Below are 24,480 nucleotides of genomic sequence, written 5' to 3' on the forward strand. Positions count from 1 at the left end.
GTGTAAATGGAAAATGGAAGAGGTAATCACTGAACACACTTGAAGTGTTAGGAGAGAGTAAATCCAGAGGACATGTTTAGGAAAAGCGTTACCACAATCATCACATACTGTAGTAGTACATCTGATGTCCTCCGTAAAAGGAATGCTACCATGACTATTACACAGCAAGTAAACGCAGCGTAAACACCAGTGTGAGTATATAATATTACCTGGCACAGAGGTCCCCAGCGCAACGAACACCACGGCGGTGACAGAGTCCTTGAGGCCCACAGTGCAGCCGAAGTGGGAGGCCAGGTCCCCGATGAAGGCTGTAAGCAGGCCGATCATGCAGATGGACACCACGAAGCAGGCCCAGCCATTCCAGTAGTCTGTTGGGGGCACGAACGCAAACAAAACCTTCCAGAAGACGGTGAGGAAGTGCATGACGTAGTCGAAGCAGGACGGCAGCTTCTCCTCGCTGCATTCTTCATCCTCGTCATCCTCACCTGGCCGAGAGAGAGAGGGGAGAGGGGGATAAGGAGAAAGATCTGGGATCTGAAAGGGTGAGATTATGATGAGTTTATGAAAAAGAAAGAATGATATTCCTCAAACATTTACTGAAAACCAGACTTGAATTAACTTCCAATATTTTGTGAAATAAGGGAGCAAAGTGATGTGATTTGTGATGATGGTTTGCCTCTCATAACATCGGAGCTCGTTTGTCAGAGTGTAATCACGGCATGAGGTCTCAGACTGGAGCCAATCCCCTCCAACAGGTACACATAATCTGTGTGTGTGTCCCCACAGTATTCCTGATTATCAACATACTTCAGATCCCCATTAGCTTTTGCAGAAGCAGCAGCTACTCTTACTGGGGTCCACAGAAAACACAAAACATAACAAGTAACAAGACACCGATACACTGATAGACAAAGATGTAAAATAAATGTAAAATCAACCACTGTTACGGATACAGTTATCCTGTGTGTGTGTGTGTGTATCCTGTGTGTGTGTTTCTTTTCTCTCCTTCTCCCCTCACAGGTGAAAATCATCACTCCCCAATCAGTCAACAATCAATCATCAATCAGAAGACACACCTCCTCCTATTTCCTACCCTATCACAGTTCCTTCCCCATGGTTTAAAACCCCATCATTTGTTTGCTCTAGAGCTCAATCTCTCTGTAAATGCCATGTATGTAGATCTCTGTGTTTCACTCTCTTTGTGTCTTAACCTCTCTTTTGTTTGAGCACCTCCAAATCACTTTGTCATCACCTGTGAGTATTGTTTTTGGTTATGGTGTTTGTTTGTTGCTGGTGGGAAAAGGGGGAACCAAGACAAGTCGCCCATGGGCATACACTACCCGTAGGTGAACTTTGTTAAATACACTAGTTAGAACTGGGCGGACCACCCACTATTTTTGGTTAGTTAGCTGTTGTTAAAGTAGGCTAGTCTAGCTTAGGGGTGTTTTTGTATATTGTTTCATTCCTTGGGTCCAGCTCAGCCCCTTTTCCTGCTCCCCCCCCATTACCGTGTGTTTTCCAATAAACCCTGAGTTTGACGGTATAATTTCAATTGTCCTGGTTATTTCGTTCACACTGTTACTTTGTCACAATTATAATTTGCATGAGTTATGTTACGGGTCTCATTACCATCCCCCCTAGACTGTCGGGCCAAAAGGGATTCGTAACAACCACATACAAACAATACAAAAAATAAATAGTTATGGCTGTGTGGGTAGTGTGTGTGTGTGGTCTGTAGTTTGTAGTGTACGGGCCTAACTACTGTATGTCTACCAAAGCCCTAGGCTTACTGACAGCATGTCAGCCATTCACATCAGACTGTCCTCTAGACACATTGGCACAGCTGTAGATAAACACAAACACACACTCATACAGAAACACACATCTTTCTAGACATACAATATTCATCTGGCATTTGACTATCGTTATTGCATCGTTAAATGGCCTGAACCACAATCTCAAGAGACCAAATTAGACATTTGGACATGTTCACATAGTGATGCATTGTAAAAGGGCAGACACGTTGCACAACGCCAATCATCTCGGAAATGTCAAGAGCAATTTTCCGTTCCGTTTTTAACAAGGTAAGTGCAAGACACAAAAAAATGCCTAGCACACACACACAACACACACACACACACACACACACACACACACAATCCCTGACATAACCCCTTACACTCATCTCCTTATTCTCTTTCTCCCATGATCTCCTTTATTCCTGTCTGCAGCTGGAGAAGAGAATGTGTTTTCTCCACCCTGACCCCTCTCTACCACCCTGTCTCCATCCCCTTTATCCCACAAACCTGGGGTTACCTTTGAATCTCCCACTAGGACAGTCCCAAACCCATCATAACCAATTTAACAACACACCTCCCGCCTCTACCTGTACCCTCACCTCCACCTCTACCCCCACCTCTACCCCCACCTCTACCCCCACCTCTACCACCACCTCTACCACCACCCTCTACCACCACCTCTACCACCACCTCTACCCTTATCTTCCACCTGTACCCCTAACTCCACCACTACCACTACCTCCACCTGTACCCCCACATCTCCACCTCCACATGTACCCCCACCTCTACCTCCACCTCTATCTCCACCTGTACCCCCACCTCTACCTCTACCTCTACCTCCACCTCTACCTCTACCTCTACCTCCACCTCCACCTCCACCTCCACCTCCACCTCCACCTCCACCTCCACCTCCACCTCCACCTCCACCTCCACCTGTAGCTCCACCTCTACCTGTAGCTCCACCTCTACCTGTAGCTCCACCTCTACCTCCACCTCTACCTCTACCTCTACCTCTACCTCCACCTCCACCTCCACCTCCACCTCCACCTCCACCTCCACCTCCACCTCCACCTCCACCTCCACCTCTACCTGTAGCTCCACCTCTACCTGTAGCTCCACCTCTACCTCCACCTGTACCCCCACCTCTACCTCTACCTCTACCTCTACCTCTACCTCCCCACCTCTACCTCTACCTCTACCTCTACCTCTACCTCTACCTCTACCTCTACCTCCACCTGTACCACCCCCTCCACCCATACCTCAATCTCTACCTCAATCTCTAACTCAATCTCTACCTCAATCTCTACCTCAATCTCTACCTCAATCTCTACCTCAATCTCTACCTCAATCTCTACCTCAATCTCTACCTCAATCTCTACCTCAATCTCTACCTCTACCTCTACCTCTACCTCTACCTCTACCTCTACCTCTACCTCTACCTCAATCTCTACCTCAATCTCTACCTCAATCTCTACCTCAATCTCTACCTCAATCTCTACCTCAATCTCTACCTCCACCTGTACCACCCCCTCTACCCGTACCTCCACCTGTACCACCCCCTCTACCCGTACCTCCACCTGTACCACCCCCTCTACCCGTACCTCCACCTGTACCACCCCCTCTACCCGTACCTCCACCTCTACCTCCACCTCTACCTCCATCTCCACCTCCATCTCCACCTCTACCTGTACCCCCACCTCTACCTCTACCTGTACCCCCACCTCTACCTCTACCTGTACCCCCACCTCTACCTCTTCCTGTACCCCCACCTCTACCTCTACCTGTACCCCACCTCTACCTCTACCTGTACCCCCACCTCTACCTCTACCTGTACCCCCACCTCTACCTCTACCCCACCTCTACCTCTACCCCCACCTCTACCTCTACCTGTACCCCCACCTCTACCTCCTACCTCTACCCCCCACCTCTACCTCTACCTCTACCCCCACCTCTACCTCTACCTCTACCCCCCACCTCTACCTCTACCTCTACCCCCACCTCTACCTCTACCTCTACCCCCACCTCTACCTCTACCTCTACCCCCACCTCTACCCCCACCTCTACCTCTACCTCTACCTCTACCTGTACCCCCACCTCTACCTGTACCCTACCTCTACCCCCACCTCTACCTCTACCTGTACCCCCCACCTCTACCTGTACCCTACCTCTACCTCTACCTGTACCCCCACCTCTACCTCTACCTGTACCTCCACCTCTACCTCTACCTGTACCCCCACCTCCACCTCTACCTCTACCTGTACCCCCACCTCCACCTCTACCTCTACCTGTACCCCCACCTCCACCTCTACCTCTACCTCTACCTGTACCCCCACCTCTACCTCTACCTGTACCCCCACCTCCACCTCTACCTCTACCTGTACCCCCACCTCCACCTCCACCTCTACCTCTACCTCTACCTCAATCTCTACCTCAATCTCTACCTCAATCTCTACCTCAATCTCTACCTCAATCTCTACCTCAATCTCTACCTCAATCTCTACCTCAATCTCTACCTCAATCTCTACCTCAATCTCTACCTCAATCTCTACCTCCACCTGTACCACCCCCTCTACCCGTACCTCCACCTGTACCACCCCCTCTACCCGTACCTCCACCTGTACCACCCCCTCTACCCGTACCTCCACCTGTACCACCCCCTCTACCCGTACCTCCACCTCTACCTCCATCTCCACCCCCACCTCTACCTCTACCTGTACCCCCACCTCTACCTCTACCTGTACCCCCACCTCTACCTCTACCTGTACCCCCACCTCTACCTCTACCTGTACCCCCACCTCTACCTCTACCTGTACCCCCACCTCTACCTCTACCTGTACCCTACCTCTACCTGTACCCCCACCTCTACCTCTACCCCCCCACCTCTACCTCTACCTGTACCCCCACCTCTACCTGTACCCCCACCTCTACCTCTACCTGTACCCCCACCTCTACCTCTACCTGTACCCCCACCTCTACCTCTACCTCTACCCCCACCTCTACCCCCACCTCTACCTCTACCTCTACCCCCACCTCTACCTCTACCTCTACCCCCACCTCTACCTCTACCTGTACCTCTACCTCTACCTGTACCTCTACCTCTACCTGTACCCCCACCTCTACCTGTACCCTACCTCTACCTCCACCTCTACCCCCACCTCTACCTCTACCTCTACCCCCACCTCTACCTCTACCTGTACCTCTACCTCTACCTGTACCCCCACCTCTACCTGTACCCTACCTCTACCTCTACCTGTACCCCCACCTCTACCTCTACCTGTACCTCCACCTCTACCTCCACCTGTACCCCCACCTCCACCTGTACCGCCACCTCTACCTAAATCTCTACCTCCACCTGTACCACCCCCTCCACCCGTACCTCCACCTGTACCGCCACCTCTACCTAAATCTCTACCTCCACCCGTACCTCCACTTGTACCCCCACCTCTACCTAAATCTCTACCTCCACCTGTACCCCCACCTCTACCTAAATCTCTACCTCCACCTGTACCCCCACCTCTTCCTCCACCCGTACCTACCTCCACCTCTACCTCCACCTCCACCTCTACCTCCACCTCCACCTCCACCTCCACCTCTACCTCTACCTCTACCTCTACCTCTACCTCTACCTCTACCTCTACCTCCACCTGTACCCCCACCTCCACCTCTACCTCTACCTCTACCTGTACCCCCACCTCTACCTCTACCTGTACCCCCACCTCTACCTCTACCTGTACCCCCACCTCTACCTCTACCTGTACCCCCACCTCTACCTCTACCTGTACCCCCACCTCTACCTCTACCTGTACCCCCACCTCTACCTCTACCTGTACCCCCACCTCCACCTCCACCTCTACCTCTACCTGTACCTCCACCTCTACCTCTACCTCTACCTCAATCTCTACCTCAATCTCTACCTCAATCTCTACCTCAATCTCTACCTCAATCTCTACCTCAATCTCTACCTCCACCTGTACCACCCCCTCTACCCGTACCTCCACCTGTACCACCCCCTCTACCCGTACCTCCACCTCTACCTCCACCTCTACCTCCATCTCCACCTCCATCTCCACCTCTACCTGTACCCCCACCTCTACCTCTACCTGTACCCCCACCTCTACCTCTACCTGTACCCCCACCTCTACCTCTACCTGTACCCCCACCTCTACCTCTACCTGTACCCCCACCTCTACCTGTACCCTACCTCTACCTCCACCTCTACCCCCACCTCTACCTCTACCTCTACCCCCACCTCTACCTCTACCTGTACCTCTACCTCTACCTGTACCCCCACCTCTACCTCTACCTGTACCCCCACCTCTACCTCTACCTGTACCCCCACCTCTACCTCTACCTGTACCCCCACCTCTACCTCTACCTGTACCCCCACCTCTACCTCTACCCCCACCTCTACCTCTACCCCCACCTCTACCTCTACCTGTACCCCCACCTCTACCTGTACCCCCACCTCTACCTCTACCTGTACCCCCACCTCTACCTCTACCTGTACCCCCACCTCTACCTCTACCTGTACCCCCACCTCTACCTCTACCTGTACCTCTACCTCTACCTGTACCTCTACCTCTACCTGTACCCCTACCTCTACCTGTACCCCCACCTCTACCTGTACCCTACCTCTACCTCCACCTCTACCCCCACCTCTACCTCTACCTCTACCCCCACCTCTACCTCTACCTGTACCTCTACCTCTACCTGTACCCCCACCTCTACCTCTACCTGTACCTCTACCTCTACCTGTACCCCCACCTCTACCTGTACCCTACCTCTACCTCTACCTGTACCCCCACCTCTACCTCTACCTGTACCCCCACCTCTACCTCTACCTGTACCCCCACCTCCACCTCTACCTCTACCTGTACCCCCACCTCTACCTCTACCTGTACCCCCACCTCTACCTCTACCTGTACCCCCACCTCCACCTCTACCTCTACCTGTACCCCCACCTCCACCTCTACCTCTACCTCTACCTGTACCCCCACCTCTACCTCTACCTGTACCTGTACCCCCACCTCCACCTCCACCTCTACCTCTACCTGTACCTCTACCTCTACCTGTACCTCCACCTCTACCTCTACCTGTACCTCCACCTCTACCTGTACCCCCACCTCTACCTCTACCTGTACCCCCACCTCCACCTCTACCTCTACCTGTACCCCCACCTCCACCTCTACCTCTACCTGTACCTCTACCTCTACCTGTACCCCCACCTCTACCTCTACCTGTACACCCACCTGTACCCCCACCTCCTCTACCTCTACCTCTACCTCTACCTCTACCTGTACCTCTACCTGTACACCTACCTCTACCTGTACCCCCACCTCTACCTCATCTTCACCTGTACCCCACCCTCTACCTACACCTGTACCCCACCTTCACCTGTACCCTCACCTCTACCTCTACCTGTACCCTCACCTCTACCTCTACCTGTACCCTCACCTGTACCCTCACCTCTACCCCTATCTTCTACCTCTACCCCTATCTTCTACCTCTACCCCTATCTTCTACCTCTACCCCTATCTTCTACCTCTACCCCTATCTTCTACCTCTACCCCTATCTTCTACCTCTACCCCTATCTTCTACCTCTACCCCTATCTTCTACCTCTACCCCTATCTTCTACCTCTACCCCTATCTTCTACCTCTACCCCTATCTTCTACCTCTACCCCTATCTTCTACCTCTACCCCCATCTTCTACCTCTACCCCTATCTTCTACCTCTACCCCTATCTTCTACCTCTACCCCTATCTTCTACCTCTACCCCTATCTTCTACCTCTACCCCTATCTTCTACCTCTACCCCTATCTTCTACCCCTATCTTCTACCCCTATCTTCTACCCCTATCTTCTACCCCTATCTTCTACCCCTATCTTCTACCCCTATCTTCTACCCCTATCTTCTACCCCTATCTTCTACCCCTATCTTCTACCCCTATCTTCTACCCCTATCTTCTACCCCTATCTTCTACCCCTATCTTCTACCCCTATCTTCTACCCCTATCTTCTACCCCTATCTTCTACCCCTATCTTCTACCCCTATCTTCTACCCCTATCTTCTACCCCTATCTTCTACCCCTATCTTCTACCCCTATCTTCTACCCCTATCTTCTACCCCTATCTTCTACCCCTATCTTCTACCCCTATCTTCTACCCCTATCTTCTACCCCTATCTTCTACCCCTATCTTCTACCCCTATCTTCTACCCCTATCTTCTACCCCTATCTTCTACCCCTATCTTCTACCCCTATCTTCTACCCCTATCTTCTACCCCTATCTTCTACCCCTATCTTCTACCCCTATCTTCTACCCCTATCTTCTACCCCTATCTTCTACCCCTATCTTCTACCCCTATCTTCTACCCCTATCTTCTACCCCTATCTTCTACCCCTATCTTCTACCCCTATCTTCTACCCCTATCTTCTACCCCTATCTTCTACCCCTATCTTCTACCCCTATCTTCTACCCCTATCTTCTACCCCTATCTTCTACCCCTATCTTCTACCCCTATCTTCTACCCCTATCTTCTACCCCTATCTTCTACCCCTATCTTCTACCCCTATCTTCTACCCCTATCTTCTACCCCTATCTTCTACCCCTATCTTCTACTACCCCTATCTTCTACCCCTATCTTCTACCCCTATCTTCTACCCCTATCTTCTACCCCTATCTTCTACCCCTATCTTCTACCCCTATCTTCTACCCCTATCTTCTACCCCTATCTTCTACCCCTATCTTCTACCCCTATCTTCTACCCCTATCTTCTACCCCTATCTTCTACCCCTATCTTCTACCCCTATCTTCTACCCCTATCTTCTACCCCTATCTTCTACCCCTATCTTCTACCCCTATCTTCTACCCCTATCTTCTACCCCTATCTTCTACCCCTATCTTCTACCCCTATCTTCTACCCCTATCTTCTACCCCTATCTTCTACCCCTATCTTCTACCCCTATCTTCTACCTCTATCTTCTACCTCTATCTTCTACCTCTATCTTCTACCTCTATCTTCTACCTCTATCTTCTACCTCTATCTTCTACCTCTATCTTCTACCTCTATCTTCTACCTCTATCTTCTACCTCTATCTTCTACCTCTATCTTCTACCTCTATCTTCTACCTCTATCTTCTACCTCTATCTTCTACCTCTATCTTCTACCTCTATCTTCTACCTCTATCTTCTACCTCTATCTTCTACCTCTATCTTCTACCTCTATCTTCTACCTCTATCTTCTACCTCTATCTTCTACCTCTATCTTCTACCTCTATCTTCTACCTCTATCTTCTACCTCTATCTTCTACCTCTATCTTCTACCTCTATCTTCTACCTCTATCTTCTACCTCTATCTTCTACCTCTATCTTCTACCTCTATCTTCTACCTCTATCTTCTACCTCTATCTTCTACCTCTATCTTCTACCTCTATCTTCTACCTCTATCTTCTACCTCTATCTTCTACCTCTATCTTCTACCTCTATCTTCTACCTCTATCTTCTACCTCTATCTTCTACCTCTATCTTCTACCTCTATCTTCTACCTCTATCTTCTACCTCTATCTTCTACCTCTATCTTCTACCTCTATCTTCTACCTCTATCTTCTACCTCTTCTATCTTCTACCTCTATCTTCTACCTCTATCTTCTACCTCTATCTTCTACCTCTATCTTCTACCTCTATCTTCTACCTCTTCTACCTCTATCTTCTACCTCTACCCCTATCTTCTACCTCTACCCCTATCTTCTACCTCTACCCCTATCTTCTACCTCTACCCCTATCTTCTACCTCTACCCCTATCTTCTACCTCGTCCTGTACCTCCACCTTAACAGCACTATCAACAAAGCAGGTCCTACAGGCCCTAGTTTCTACCTTCACAACACTATCAACAAGGCAGGTCCTACAGGCCCTAGTTTCTACCTTCACAACACTATCAACAAGGCAGGTCCTACAGGCCCTAGTTTCTACCTTCACAACACTATCAACAAGGCAGGTCCTACAGGCCCTAGTTTCTACCTTCACAACACTATCAACAAGGAAGGTCCTACAGGCCCTAGTTTCTACCTTCACAACACTATCAACAAGGAAGGTCCTACAGGCCCTAGTTTCTACCTTCTTAACAGCACTATCAACAAGGCAGGTCCTACAGGCCCTGGTTTTGTCGCACCTTGACTACTGTTCAGTTGTGTGGTCATGTGCCACAAAACAGGACTTTGGAAAATTGCAATTGGCTCAGAACAGAGCAGCACGGCTGGCCTTTGGATGAACACAGAGTTAATATTAATACTATGCATGTCAATCTCTCCTGGCTCAAAGTGGAGGAGAGGTTGACTTCATCACTACTTGTATTTATGAGAGGTATTGACTTGTTGAATGCACCGAGCTGTTTGTCTAAACTACTGGCACACAGCTCGAACACCCATGCATACCCCACAAGACATGCCACAAGAGGTCTACACAGTCCCCAAGTCCAGAACAGACTATGGGAGGCGCACGGTACTACATAGAGCCATGATTACATAGAACTCTATTCCACATCAAGTAACTGACGCAAGCAGTAAAATTAGATTAAAAAAAGATAAAAAAACATCTTATGGAACAGCGGGACTGTGAAGCAATACAAACAGGCACAGATACAAGCATACACACACACATGATAACATACAGTATGCACTATACACACACACACACACATGGATTTAGTACTGTAGATATGTGTTAGTGGAGGAGTAGGGGTCTGAGGGCACACAGTGTGTTGTAGATATGTGGTTAGTGGTGTAGGGGTCTGAGGGCACACAGTGTGTTGTAGATATGTGGTTAGTGGTGGAGTAGGGGTCTGGTGGCACACAGCGTGTTGTAGATATGTGTTAGTGGTGGAGTAGGGGTCTGGTGGCACACAGTGTGTTGTAGATATGTGGTTAGTGGTGGAGTAGGGGTCTGAGGGCACACAGTGTGTTGTAGATATGTGTTAGTGGTGGAGTAGGGGTCTGGTGGCACACAGTGTGTTGTAGATATGTGGTAGTGGTGGAGTAGGGGTCTGGTGGCACACAGTGTGTTGTAGATATGTGTTAGTGGTGGAGTAGGGGTCTGAGGGCACACAGTGTGTTGTAGATATGTGTTAGTGGAGGAGTAGGGGTCTGGTGGCACACAGTGTGTTGTAGATATGTGTTAGTGGAGGAGTAGGGGTCTGAGGGCACACAGTGTGTTGTAGATATGTGTTAGTGGAGGAGTAGGGGTCTGGTGGCACACAGTGTGTTGTAGATATGTGGTTAGTGGTGGAGTAGGGGTCTGAGGGCACACAGCGTGTTGTAGATATGTGTTAGTGGTGGAGTAGGGGTCTGAGGGCACACAGTGTGTTGTAGATATGTGTTAGTGGTGGAGTAGGGGTCTGGTGGCACACAGTGTGTTGTAGATATGTGTTAGTGGTGGAGTAGGGGTCTGGTGGCACACAGTGTGTTGTAGATATGTGTTAGTGGTGGAGTAGGGGTCTGGTGGCACACAGTGTGTTGTAGATATGTGTTAGTGGAGGAGTAGGGGTCTGAGGGCACACAGTGTGTTGTAGATATGTGGTAGTGGTGGAGTAGGGGTCTGGTGGCACACAGTGTGTTGTAGATATGTGTTAGTGGTGGAGTAGGGGTCTGGTGGCACACAGTGTGTTGTAGATATGTGGTAGTGGTGGAGTAGGGGCCTGAGGGCCCACAGTGTGTTGTAGATATGTGGTAGTGGTGGAGTAGGGGTCTGAGGGCACACAGTGTGTTGTAGATATGTGGTAGTGGTGGAGTAGGGGCCTGAGGGCCCATAGTGTGTTGTAGATGTGGTAGTGGTGGAGTAGGGGCCTGAGGGCACACAGTGTGTTGTAGATATGTGGTAGTGGTGGAGTAGGGGCCTGAGGGCCCACAGTGTGTTGTAGATATGTGTTAGTGGTGGAGTAGGGGTCTGAGGGCACACAGTGTGTTGTAGATATGTGGTAGTGGTGGAGTAGGGGTCTGAGGGCACACAGCGTGTTGTAGATATGTGTTAGTGGTGGAGTAGGGGTCTGAGGGCACACAGTGTGTTGTAGATATGTGGTAGTGGTGGAGTAGGGGTCTGAGGGCACACAGTGTGTTGTAGATATGTGGTAGTGGTGGAGTAGGGGTCTGAGGGCACACAGTGTGTTGTAGATATGTGGTAGTGGTGGAGTAGGGGTCTGAGGGCACACAGTGTGTTGTAGATATGTGGTAGTGGTGGAGTAGGGGCCTGAGGGCCCATAGTGTGTTGTAGATATGTGGTAGTGGTGGAGTAGGGGCCTGAGGGCCCACAGTGTGTTGTAGATATGTGTTAGTGGTGGAGTAGGGGTCTGAGGGCACACAGTGTGTTGTAGATATGTGGTAGTGGTGGAGTAGGGGCCTGAGGGCCCATAGTGTGTTGTAGATATGTGGTAGTGGTGGAGTAGGGGCCTGAGGGCACACAGTGTGTTGTAGATATGTGGTAGTGGTGGAGTAGGGGCCTGAGGGCCCACAGTGTGTTGTAGATATGTGTTAGTGGTGGAGTAGGGGTCTGAGGGCACACAGTGTGTTGTAGATATGTGGTAGTGGTGGAGTAGGGGCCTGAGGGCCCACAGTGTGTTGTAGATATGTGTTAGTGGTGGAGTAGGGGTCTGAGGACACACAGTGTGTTGTAGATATGTGGTAGTGGTGGAGTAGGGGTCTGGTGGCACACAGTGTGTTGTGAAATCTGTGAATGTATTGTAATTTTTTTTAAATGGTTTAAACTGCATTAATTTTGCTGGACCACAGGAAGAGTAGCTGCTGCCTTGACAGCAGCTAACGGGGATCCATAATAAATACACATACAAATGGAGGAGGCCTGTGGTGACATTTCCCAGCAGAGTCGTGTCAGAGGTGGATGCGTCATGCCAGAAGATATTTCCCCAGCTGTCTGGCCAAGGAGAATATCACCTCTGATGTTGATGAAAATCTGTGGCCAGACCAAAACAACAGACATGACTGATTTTGTTTTCTCAATGGAGTATTTAATTCTTTACTTATGATTTAGATTTGACAGTTTCTTTATTTCTTCCGTACAATTGATCTAACATACAGTACAGTAGTATAAATAGGACTCTTTTTCTTCCTTTGCATATACAAAATATATTTACTGTGTGTGCTTACAGTATGCTGTTTGACATGTATAAATATATGTACTGTATGTGTGCTTACAGTATGCTGTTTGACATGTATTGAGTCATGTTGAAATATAAAACTAACATTTTTACATTTATGTTCCTTTCTTGTTTGAGTAAACACAAACAACATACAGTATAACATCTTAGTCTTTACAATGAAAGGTTCCGATAGCAGTGTTTTGAATATGTCCCATTAGTGTGATCTCGGTTGTCACTAAAGTAGGTTATTTTGATGTGTGTGTGTGTCTCATTTGTATACAGAGTTTCATTTTGAGCAGGGAGTACATGCTTTTGATTACTGTGTTTCATTTTGCAAGATGTTTGAGGAAATTGGCTAACTGTTTTATGTTGAGTTTAGAGTTTTGAGATGAAGTTGAGATGTAGTTTCAGCAAATTTGTGTTAACAATTGGGGAAAACTGTAAGCATGTTCGAAAAGCACACACACACACTCACCCAATATGACAGTATGAGTTTAAGTGCCTTTCTCACACTCTCTCCACCTCTCTGTAGGGCCCTGTACAATCCCTATAAAATCCCTATAAAAATTGAGAAGGTGGACAGAATCACGGAATCCAGACATTAAAACGGAATTCAACGATATTGAAAAATGTATTGAACTGAATAAGAAATCAACTAAATGCTTCATGTGAAACAGATTGTATAGTTGCTGGCAATGTATTTCTCAACCCTGTCTTTTTCTCTTAATATTTTAGTCTCTTTCAGCCTTCATTTTATCTCCATTCATTATTTTCTATACACAAGTGTCTCACTCTTTCACTCTCCATCTTTGGACACGGTCTATCTGACTGACTCGCTGTCCCTCTTCTCTGTTCTAATCCTCCCTATCTGGGTTGCTGTTTTTGTTAGCAGCTGTCCTGTTGCGCCCCAGACCCTGGGGCTGAAGGCAGTGTCTTCTCTGTTCTAATCCTCCCTATCTGGGTTGCTGTTTTTGTTAGCAGCTGTCCTGTTGCGCCACAGACCCTGGGGCTGAAGGCAGTGTCTTCTCTGTTCTAATCCTCCCTATCTGGGTTGCTGTTTTTGTTAGCAGCTGTCCTGTTGCGCCCCAGACCCTGGGGTGAAGGCAGTGTCTTCTCTGTTCTAATGCTCCCTATCTGGGTTGCTGTTTTTGTTAGCAACTGTTCTGTTGCGCCCCAGACCCTGGGGCTGAAGGCAGTGTCTTCTCTGTTCTAATGCTCCCTATCTGGGTTGCTGTTTTTGTTAGCAGCTGTTCTGTTGCGCCCCAGACCCTGGGGTGAAGGCAGTGTCTTCTCTGTTCTAATGCTCCCTATCTGGGTTGCTGTTTTTGTTAGCAGCTGTTCTGTTGCGCCCCAGACCCTGGGGCTGAAGGCAGTGTCTTCTCTGTTCTAATGCTCCCTATCTGGGTTGCTGTTTTTGTTAGCAGCTGTTCTGTTGCGCCACAGACCCTGGGGCTGAAGGCAGTGTCTTCTCTGTTCTAATACTCCCTATCTGGGTTGCTGTTTTTGTTAGCAGCTGTCCTGTTGCGCCACAGACCCTGGGGCTGAAGGCAGTGCCTACACTGTAAGACTCCCTCACCTAATCATCCAACATCCCCAGTTCACTATGACTCTTATCACGCCAGGCTGGGGACTCTTAGATTCTAAAATGTGCATAACAACTGTGTGTATAGGTTTGTAATAATGTGTGAGTATTCATAATATGTGTTTACCCTCCACTACACCACGGACGCATATTGAGAGCGAGGCTACACACAGTTCAGGTACATAATCAATTTCCATCACAATCTGTGCGTATCCAAAAGGCTTCTCTAGTGTATTCTAATGAGAGGAGAGAGACTGAATGTATCACCATTGATTGGCGAAGCACCATGCGTTAACAGGCTGATAGACTTGTGTTAGCAGGGTGATGGGAAACCTTCTCAGTGGAACAACTCCTCTCATTGAGCAGTCCCCAAACAACTCCCAGGCACTCCCAGAGATCCAATACAGAGAAAAGGGAAAAACCCTCCAGAAGATTCTATGTTTAGGGAGAAATTCCCAGGAGGTTGGTCTTTTGTTGCGAGCTGGCAGACGCAGAGGTGTTGGTGAGGTTTATCCGCTGTTTATCCACTGAGCATGCCCGTGCTCTCCCCTCTGATAGACGAGGGGGCGGATGGAGGCTCTTCTCTGATAGGCTGTTCAGGTAATCGCGGAACAGGGTAGGTGAGGATAAGGGTTGGTCAGTGTTAAACTCTCTCAGGTGGTTAGGAAGAGCTCCAGTCCAGAGTTTGGGTGGACAGTGGAACTAAAAAGCAGGGGAACACAATGCATTTCTACATTGTAGAATAATAGTGGAGACATCAAAACTATGAAATAACACATATGGAACCAAAATATGTTATATTTGAGATGCTTCAAAGTAGCCACCCTTTGCCTTGATGACAGCTTTGTACATTCTTGGCATTCTCTCTTAACAGGTGTGCCTTGCTAAAAGTTAATTTGTGGAATTTCTTTCCTTAATGCGTTTGAGCCAATCAGTTGATATACCTATTTGATAAAAGACCAAGTCCATATTATGGCAAGAACAGCTTAAATACGCAAAGAGAAATGATAGTCCATTATTACTTTAAGACATGAAGGTCAGCCAATACGAAACATTTCACGAAGTTTGAAAGTTTCTTCAAGTGCAGTCATAAAAACCATCAAGCGCTATGATGAAACTGGATTTCATGAGGACCGCCACAGGAAAGGAAGACCCAGAGTTACCTCTGCTGCAGAGGATAAGTTCATTAGATTTACCAACCTCAGAAATAGCAGCCCAAATAAATGCTTCACGGAGTTCAAGAAACAGACATCTCAACATCAACTGTTCAGAGGAAACTGTGTGAATCAGGCCTTCATGGTCAAATTGCTGCAAAGAAACTACTACTAAAGGACACCAATAATAAGAAGATACTTGCTTGGGCCAAGAAACACGAGCAATGAACATTAGACCGGTGGAAATCTGTCCTTTGGTCTGATGAGTCCAAATTTGAGATTATTGGTTCCAACTGCTGTGTCTTTGTGAGATGCAGAGTAGGTGAACAGATGATCTACGCATGTGTGGTTCCCACCGTGAAGCATAGAGGAGGAGGTGTGATGGTGTGGGGGTGCTTTGCATTCTGCAGCGATCCGCCATCCCTTCTGGTTTGTGCTTAGTGGGACTATCATTTGTTTTTTAACAGGACAATGACCCAACACACCTCCAGGCCGTGTAAAGGATATTTGACCAAGAAGGAGAGTGATGGAGTGAATGCCTCCACAATCACCCGACCTCAACCCAATTGAGATGGTTTGGGATTGGTTGGAATGCAGAGTGAAGGAAAAGCAGCCAACAAGTGCTCAGCATATGTGGGAACTCCTTCAAGACGGTTGGGAAAGCATTACAGGTGAAGCTGGTTGAGAGAATGCCAAGATTGTGCAGAGCTGTCATCAAGGCGAAGGGTGGCTACTTTGAAGAATCTCAAATATATTTGATTTGTTTAACACTTTTTGGTTACTACATGACTCCATATGTGTTATTTTATAGTTTTGATGTCTTCACTATTATTCTACATTGTAGAAAATAGTTTTTAAAAAATGAAGCAAAACCCCTGAATGAGTCCAAACTTTTGAATGGTACTGTATGTGAGAATGCTGTTCATTGACTACAGCTCAGCGTTCAACAACATAGTGCCCTCCAAACTCATCACTAAGCTCAGGACTGTGGGACTGAACACTTCTCTCTGCAAATGGATCCTAGATTTCCTGACGGGCCGCACCCAGGTGGTAAGAGTAGGCAACAACACCTCCGCCACTCTGACCGTCAACACAGGGGCCCCTCAGCGGTGCGTGCTTAGTACCCTCCTGTATTCCCTGTTCACCCACGACTATGTGGCCGCGCACAACTCCAACACCATCACTAAGTTTGCTGACGACACGACAGTGGTAGGCCTGATCACTGACGACGATGCAACGGCCTATAGGGAGGAAGTTAGTGACCTGGCAGTGTGGTGCCAGGACAACAACCTTTCCATCAACATCAGCAATACAAAGGAGCTGATCATGGACTAGATTTGGCATGGGCCCTCAAATCCTCAAAAAGTGCTACAGCTGCACCATTGAGAGCATCTTGACTGGCTGCATCACGCTTGGTATGGTAATTGCTTGGCATCTGACGACCGCAAGGCGCTACAGAGGGTAGAGCGTACGACACAATACATCACCGGGGCCTATCTCCCTGCCATCCAGGACCTCGACATCAGGCGATGTCAGAGGAAGGCCCAAAAAATGTCAAAGACTCCAGCCACCCAAGTCATAGCATATTCTCTCTGCTATTGCTACTGTTTGCTATATGTCCTGTTGCCTAGTCACTTTACCCCTACCTATATGTACATATCTACCTCAATTACCTCGTACCCCTGCTCATCAACCCGGCACTGGTACAAGTTATCATTACTCATTGTGTACTTATTCCTTGTGTTATTATCTTTATATTATTTTTCTCTCTGCATTGTGGGGAAGGGCCCGTAAGTATGCAATTCACTGTACAAAGCATGTGACAAATACAATTTTAACTAACGGCAGATGAACTAAAAAGCAGAACAGTCAGAGGAACTACAGAAAGAAGATGGTCATTTTAGGGAGCTAATGAGTGTGCTGAAAGGAGTCTGCTGAAGAGAGCATGGCTGCCAGATGAGGGTCCTTACTGAGATTGTGTTACTTGTGTAGAGGTCAGAGGAGACGCATAAATACAGCCCATCTCCCTAGCCGGCTAGAGAAGTGCCTGCTGAAAAAGGAGCATTAGGATGATAAAGAAGGCCCTCATCCAGTTGACAAGGTAGAGGAGAGAGAAGCTTGGGGGGGGGGAGGAGAGAGAGACTGAGAGAGAGACTGAGAGAGAGAGACTGAGAGACTGAGAGAGAGAGACTGAGAGACTGAGAGACTGAGAGAGAGAGACTGAGAGACTGAGAGAGAGAGACTGAGAGACTGAGAGAGAGACTGAGAGAGAGAGACTGAGACTGAGAGAGAGAGACTGAGACTGAGAGAGAGAGACTGAGAGACTGAGAGAGAGAGACTGAGAGACTGAGAGAGAGAGACTGAGAGAGAGAGACTGAGACTGAGAGAGAGAGACTGAGACTGAGAGAGAGAGACAGAGAGAGAGAGAGAGACTGAGAGACTGAGAGAGAGAGACTGAGAGACTGAGAGAGAGAGACTGAGAGACTGAGAGAGAGAGACTGAGAGACTGAGAGAGAGAGACAGAGAGAGAGACTGAGAGAGAGAGACAGAGAGAGAGACTGAGAGAGAGAGACTGAGAGAGAGAGACTGAGAGAGAGAGACTGAGAGAGAGAGACTGAGAGAGAGAGACTGAGAGAGAGAGACTGAGAGAGAGAGACTGAGAGAGAGAGACTGAGAGAGAGAGACTGAGAGAGAGAGACTGAGAGACTGAGAGAGAGAGACTGAGAGACTGAGAGAGAGACTGAGAGACTGAGAGAGAGAGACTGAGAGAGAGAGAGAGACTGAGAGACTGAGAGAGAGAGACTGAGAGACTGAGAGAGAGACTGAGAGACTGAGAGAGAGAGACTGAGAGAGAGAGACTGAGAGAGAGAGACTGAGAGAGAGAGACTGAGAGAGAGACTGAGAGAGAGAGACTGAGAGAGAGAGACTGAGAGAGAGAGACTGAGAGAGAGAGACTGAGAGACTGAGAGAGAGAGACTGAGAGAGAGAGACTGAGAGACTGAGAGAGAGAGACTGAGAGACTGAGAGAGAGAGACTGAGAGACTGAGAGAGAGAGAGACTGAGAGACTGAGAGAGAGAGACTGAGAGACTGAGAGAGAGAGACTGAGAGACTGAGAGAGAGAGACTGAGAGACTGAGAGAGACTGAGAGACTGAGAGAGAGAGAGACTGAGAGAGAGAGAGAGACTGAGAGACTGAGAGAGAGAGACTGAGAGACTGAGAGACTGAGAGAGAGAGACTGAGAGAGAGAGACTGAGAGACAGAGAGAGAGACAGAGAGAGAGACAGAGAGAGAGACAGAGAGAGAGACTGAGAGAGAGAGACTGAGAGAGAGAGACTGAGAGAGAGAGACTGAGAGAGAGAGACTGAGAGAGAGAGACTGAGAGAGAGAGACTGAGAGAGACTGAGAGAGAGAGACTGAGAGAGAGAGACTGAGAGAGAGAGACTGAGAGACTGAGAGAGAGAGACTGAGAGACTGAGAGAGAGAGACTGAGAGACTGAGAGAGAGAGACTGAGAGACTGAGAGAGAGACTGAGAGAGAGAGAGAGAGACTGAGAGACTGAGAGAGAGAGACTGAGAGACTGAGAGAGAGACTGAGAGACAGAGAGAGAGACTGAGAGAGAGAGACTGAGAGAGAGAGACTGAGAGAGAGAGACTGAGAGAGAGAGACTGAGAGAGAGAGACTGAGAGACTGAGAGAGAGAGACTGAGAGAGAGAGACTGAGAGACTGAGAGAGAGAGACTGAGAGAGAGACTGAGAGACTGAGAGAGAGAGACTGAGAGACTGAGAGAGAGAGACTGAGAGACTGAGAGAGAGAGACTGAGAGACTGAGAGAGAGAGACTGAGAGACTGAGAGAGAGACTGAGAGACTGAGAGAGAGAGACTGAGAGAGAGAGAGAGAGACTGAGAGACTGAGAGAGAGAGACTGAGAGACTGAGAGAGAGAGACTGAGAGAGAGAGACTGAGAGAGAGAGACTGAGAGAGACTGAGAGAGAGAGACTGAGAGAGAGAGACTGAGAGACTGAGAGAGAGAGACTGAGAGACTGAGAGAGAGAGACTGAGAGACTGAGAGAGAGAGACTGAGAGAGAGAGAGAGAGACTGAGAGACTGAGAGAGAGAGACTGAGAGACTGAGAGAGAGAGACTGAGAGAGAGAGACTGAGAGAGAGAGACTGAGAGAGAGAGACTGAGAGAGAGAGACTGAGAGAGAGAGACTGAGAGAGAGAGACTGAGAGAGAGAGAGACTGAGAGAGAGAGACTGAGAGAGAGACTGAGAGAGAGAGACTGAGAGAGAGAGACTGAGAGAGAGAGACTGAGAGAGAGAGACTGAGAGACTGAGAGAGAGAGACTGAGAGACTGAGAGAGAGAGACTGAGAGACTGAGAGAGAGAGACTGAGAGACTGAGAGAGAGAGACTGAGAGACTGAGAGAGAGAGACTGAGAGACTGAGAGAGAGAGACTGAGAGACTGAGAGAGAGAGACTGAGAGACTGAGAGAGAGAGACTGAGAGACTGAGAGAGAGAGACTGAGAGACTGAGAGAGAGAGACTGAGAGACTGAGAGAGAGAGACTGAGAGACTGAGAGAGAGAGACTGAGAGACTGAGAGAGAGAGACTGAGAGACTGAGAGAGAGAGACTGAGAGACTGAGAGACAGAGAGAGACTGAGAGAGAGAGACTGAGAGAGAGAGACTGAGAGAGAGAGACTGAGAGAGAGAGACTGAGAGAGAGAGACTGAGAGAGAGAGACTGAGAGAGAGAGACTGAGAGAGAGACTGAGAGAGAGAGACTGAGAGACAGAGAGAGACTGAGAGAGAGAGACTGAGAGACTGAGAGAGAGACTGAGAGAGAGAGACTGAGAGAGAGAGACTGAGAGACTGAGAGAGAGACTGAGAGACTGAGACTGAGAGAGACTGAGAGACTGAGAGAGAGAGACTGAGAGACTGAGAGACTGAGAGAGAGAGACTGAGAGACTGAGAGACTCTTTATTGGGTCTGGGGCCCACCACACAATAAATGCTCATACAAAACCACAGTTACACATCAATTAAAAACACAACTCCAATTCCTCCTCCACAGTAACTACACACAACAGCCTCTGTATACCCCATATACTCAAAAACAGATCGATATTGTTGATAAGTTTGTAATAGGCAAACTCATTCCTTAGTCTCGCTGCCAACATTCCCTCCAGCATTCCCACCACATCCACAGACCCCTGTCCCCGAATGCTGTTCTTTCGGGTCTTCCATATCGCTAATTTTGCTGCCCCTAACACAAAATTAAGCAACACAACTACACCCTTTTGACTGAACCCGTACTTTGGCCCAAATATATACAGTTGGGAAGAGAAAACCTCTCCCAACGTTGAGAACCAATCAGTGATCAGTTCAATCATCCCAACCAACCTGGGACACAATAAAAACAGATGTGCCAGAGATTCAGACCCAGCACAGAATGGACACCCCTCCCCAACAGTAGGATCCAGGTGTACCAGATGCATATTGGTGGCTATAGCTCCATGTATTATCCTCCATTGGAGGTCAGCTGTCCTCTTATCAATAGGCAGTTTATATAATGATCGCCAACAGCCTTTTGGAGAGGCACCTGGACCAAGCACATCCGCCCACCTCGTCGATTTTACCCCTTCCAGGGAAGAGGCATGGGACACCTTTACACATATTCTGTACATGGCCTTCTTTCCCACCTCCTTGAACTCCCCCAGCTCCGGGGTATCGAAGGAAAGCAGCGTCCCCACGTCCTCTTCAAATGCCCCCATCGCAGCACTAACAATCAGTGCAGGGAACACATAATCCAGACCCTCCTTCCACCGATCAGAATTGGAAGTGTCAGTCACATACTGCAGATGAAGCACTGGCAAGGAATCGCAGACCTCATCGACGACCTTCCTCAGTAGACGAGATGATCGGATCCCCGCTCTTTCTCCCAGCTCCTCCAATCTGCTCCTGCTCTGCATCAGATGACCCAGCTTGGTACACCCCACGCCTAACAGGCATGAACGTAGGCTAGCTGAACCCAGAACACGGGACTGGATGGCAGTGTTGTGAAAAAGAGGCTCTTCAAAAGCCACATCCCTGGTGGCGTGCAGGCCTTACGGGACTTGACAAAGACTCTCCAAGCCTGCATAACAGACTCATAAAATGGAGTCAGGCCAGTCAAATCACCCCCTCCAGCTTTAAGAGGAAAAGATGCTTGTCGAAGCCCAAACTGCCCGCTCTCCTCATCAATATGTAGGCTGTTTCGACCCAGCTAGAACAGTCTCTGTACAACAATCTCTGGGCTGCTTGGAGCCTGAAAGCCGTGATCCTAGAGGAAATGTCCACCAGGCCTTGCCCACCCTCGTGCAGTGGCAGGTACAGGGCTGCAGCTTTAATCCAGTGTTGCCCAGACCAGAAGAAATTGACAAGGGTCCTCTGAAGCTCTTGTATCAGACCCTTTGGTGGCTGTAAAATCATTAGTCTGTGCCACAGGGTAGAAGCAGCAAGATTATTAGCTACCAGGACCCGTCCCCTATAAGACAGCTGGGGCAACACCCATTTCCACCTTGACAGTCTGGCACACACTTTCTCCACTACACCCTCCCAGTTCTTTTTTGAAAGACATCGGAGCCTAGAAAAACCCCCAAAGTCTTCATTCCATCTCTGCCCCACTGAAGCCCCCCTGGTAACCATGGAGTAGACCCCATCTGAAGCTGACCTGCCCACAGCGCTTCACTCTTTCCCCAATTGACTTTAGCTGAGGAGGCCCCCTCATACACCTTTAAAGCGTTTGAGAGAACCTTAACATCCTCACCCCCTGTAATAAAAACTATCACGTCATCTGCATACGCAGACAGTGCTATCGTGGGACCCTTCGTTACACCTGGCACAAAGAAACCAGTAAGCTTCGCTCTTAAAAAACAAAGCATTGGTTCAATCGCCAGACTATATAACTGCCCTGAAATTGGGCATCCCTGCCTGATGCCCCTTTCGACAGGGATGGGGCAACTTAAACCACCACCCACCTTCACCATACACGAGGCTCCAGCATACAGTAAATTCACCCAAGACAGAAAAACATCCCCAAACCCAAAGGCTTTCATTATTTTAAACAAGTACTGGTGGTCCACACGATCAAAAGCCTTCTCCTGATCCAACGAAAGTAAACCCACATTTACATCAGACAGTTTACAAATGTCTAAAACATCTCTTATCAGAAACAAGTTGTCAACAATAGAGCGATCAGGTACACAGTAGGACTGGTCCTTGTGGATCAACAACCCCAGAAACTCTTTCAACCTGTTTGAGAGACATTTAGAAACAATTTTATATTCTGCGCACAGCAGAGCAACAGGTCTCCAATTTTTTATGAGAGCCAAATCCCCCTTTTTTGGCAACAGTGAAAGCACTGCACGTTGACAGGAAGAGAACCCTCATGAAAAGATTCACACATCACTTCATAAAAGTCCTCCCCAATAGACCCCCAAAAGTGCTTATAAAACTCAGATGGTAACCCATCGATGCCAGGGGCTCGGCCTGTTGAGAGCTGCATAACTGCTGTGGACAGCTCCTGCAGTGTAATGTCAGTGTGCAATGCGACTCTCTGCTCAGGTCCCAATTGAGGAAGACCATGTAACAACTGTTCAGTACACAGAGAGTCACAATCCTCCGCCTTATAAAGGGACGAGTAGAAATCCACGGCATGTTGACGCATTTCAATATCATTCGTGGTCACCTTCCCATTAGGGAGACGAAGGCAGACCATCTGTTTACGTTGAAATATCGACTTTCCTAGGTTAAAAAAAAGCACTAGGAGCATCCATATCCTTGAGGGAAGCGAAACGAGACCTAATCAAGGCACCCTTCACTCTTTCATGCAGAAACGACCTCAGTTCATGTCTCTTGTCCTGTAAGTTCATGACTAGTCCAGGGTCATTCTGAGTGAGCAGCTTCAATTCAATAGATTTGATGTCCTGTTCAAGGGCCTTGATAGTCTCTTTAAATTCAGTTTGAGACAGAGCAGTATACTGTTGACAAAAAACTCGTATTTGGGCCTTCCCAACCTCCCACCATTGTCTCAAGGACTCAAAATTCCCTTTTATACCCCTCCATTTTTCCCAAAACAACAAAAACCTGTCACAAAACATGACATCATGTAACAATTTAACATTAAAATACCAGTAAGGTCGCCGAAATGACATTACCTGTTTCAACGCCGGGTGTTTGCAACCCAACGGGACAACCTTAATTGAACTGGCGAACTTCCCAAAGCGCAATAACTCGCGCTCCAATAGCTCATTAGGAATAAACGGTGGTACATTTGAAATCGTTACCCTTGTTGACGGAGAAAAAGCGGCGTAACTTGAATAAACATTCCTTTAAGAAGTACACCATGCTCAACCATCCGATCAACTAGACACTCTTCTTTAAGAAATACCACCCAGCTTTATTCATCCGGGATGCATACGCAATATTCTCATAGCCTACCTTCTCTCCTACGGCGACCAGAAACTCCTCCACCGTGACAGCAGCTTCAGTAACACACCTAAAGCCATGCCGAAGTGACAGGGACGGCATCCCCATTCGGGCTGCCATCCCCGCCAAAATCAGGGTAATTTCGATACGAAAACAAAATACTTAATTCTACCACAACAAAAATAATAACGTTAATCATGCATCAACAAAAAAAAAAAATGCCACCAAGAAATAGCAAACCGAAAGAAACACACGCACACTCCACAACACACGCACTCCTTCACTCAAACAATTCCCAGCATGCACCAATCACTCCCAGCATGCAGAGAGAGAGA

The 24,480-nt window shown here is 48.3% G+C and overlaps 1 protein-coding gene across 3 annotated transcripts in view; it reads right to left on the reverse strand.

Moving 5' to 3' along the window:
* The window catches only part of slc8a1b (solute carrier family 8 member 1b), a 122,173-nt gene that overhangs the window by 36,425 nt on the left and 61,268 nt on the right, over positions 1 to 24,480 (reverse strand). For all 3 annotated transcript variants that reach the window (XM_042323646.1, XM_042323648.1, XM_042323647.1), the window contains one exon: positions 210 to 485. In XM_042323646.1, the coding sequence (XP_042179580.1) occupies positions 210 to 485 (276 nt within the window). The remainder of the gene's footprint in view (positions 1 to 209; positions 486 to 24,480) is intronic.

The sequence above is a fragment of the Oncorhynchus tshawytscha genome, linkage group LG06 (assembly GCF_018296145.1).
Source record: "Oncorhynchus tshawytscha isolate Ot180627B linkage group LG06, Otsh_v2.0, whole genome shotgun sequence".
Taxonomy (NCBI): Eukaryota; Metazoa; Chordata; class Actinopteri; order Salmoniformes; family Salmonidae; genus Oncorhynchus; species Oncorhynchus tshawytscha.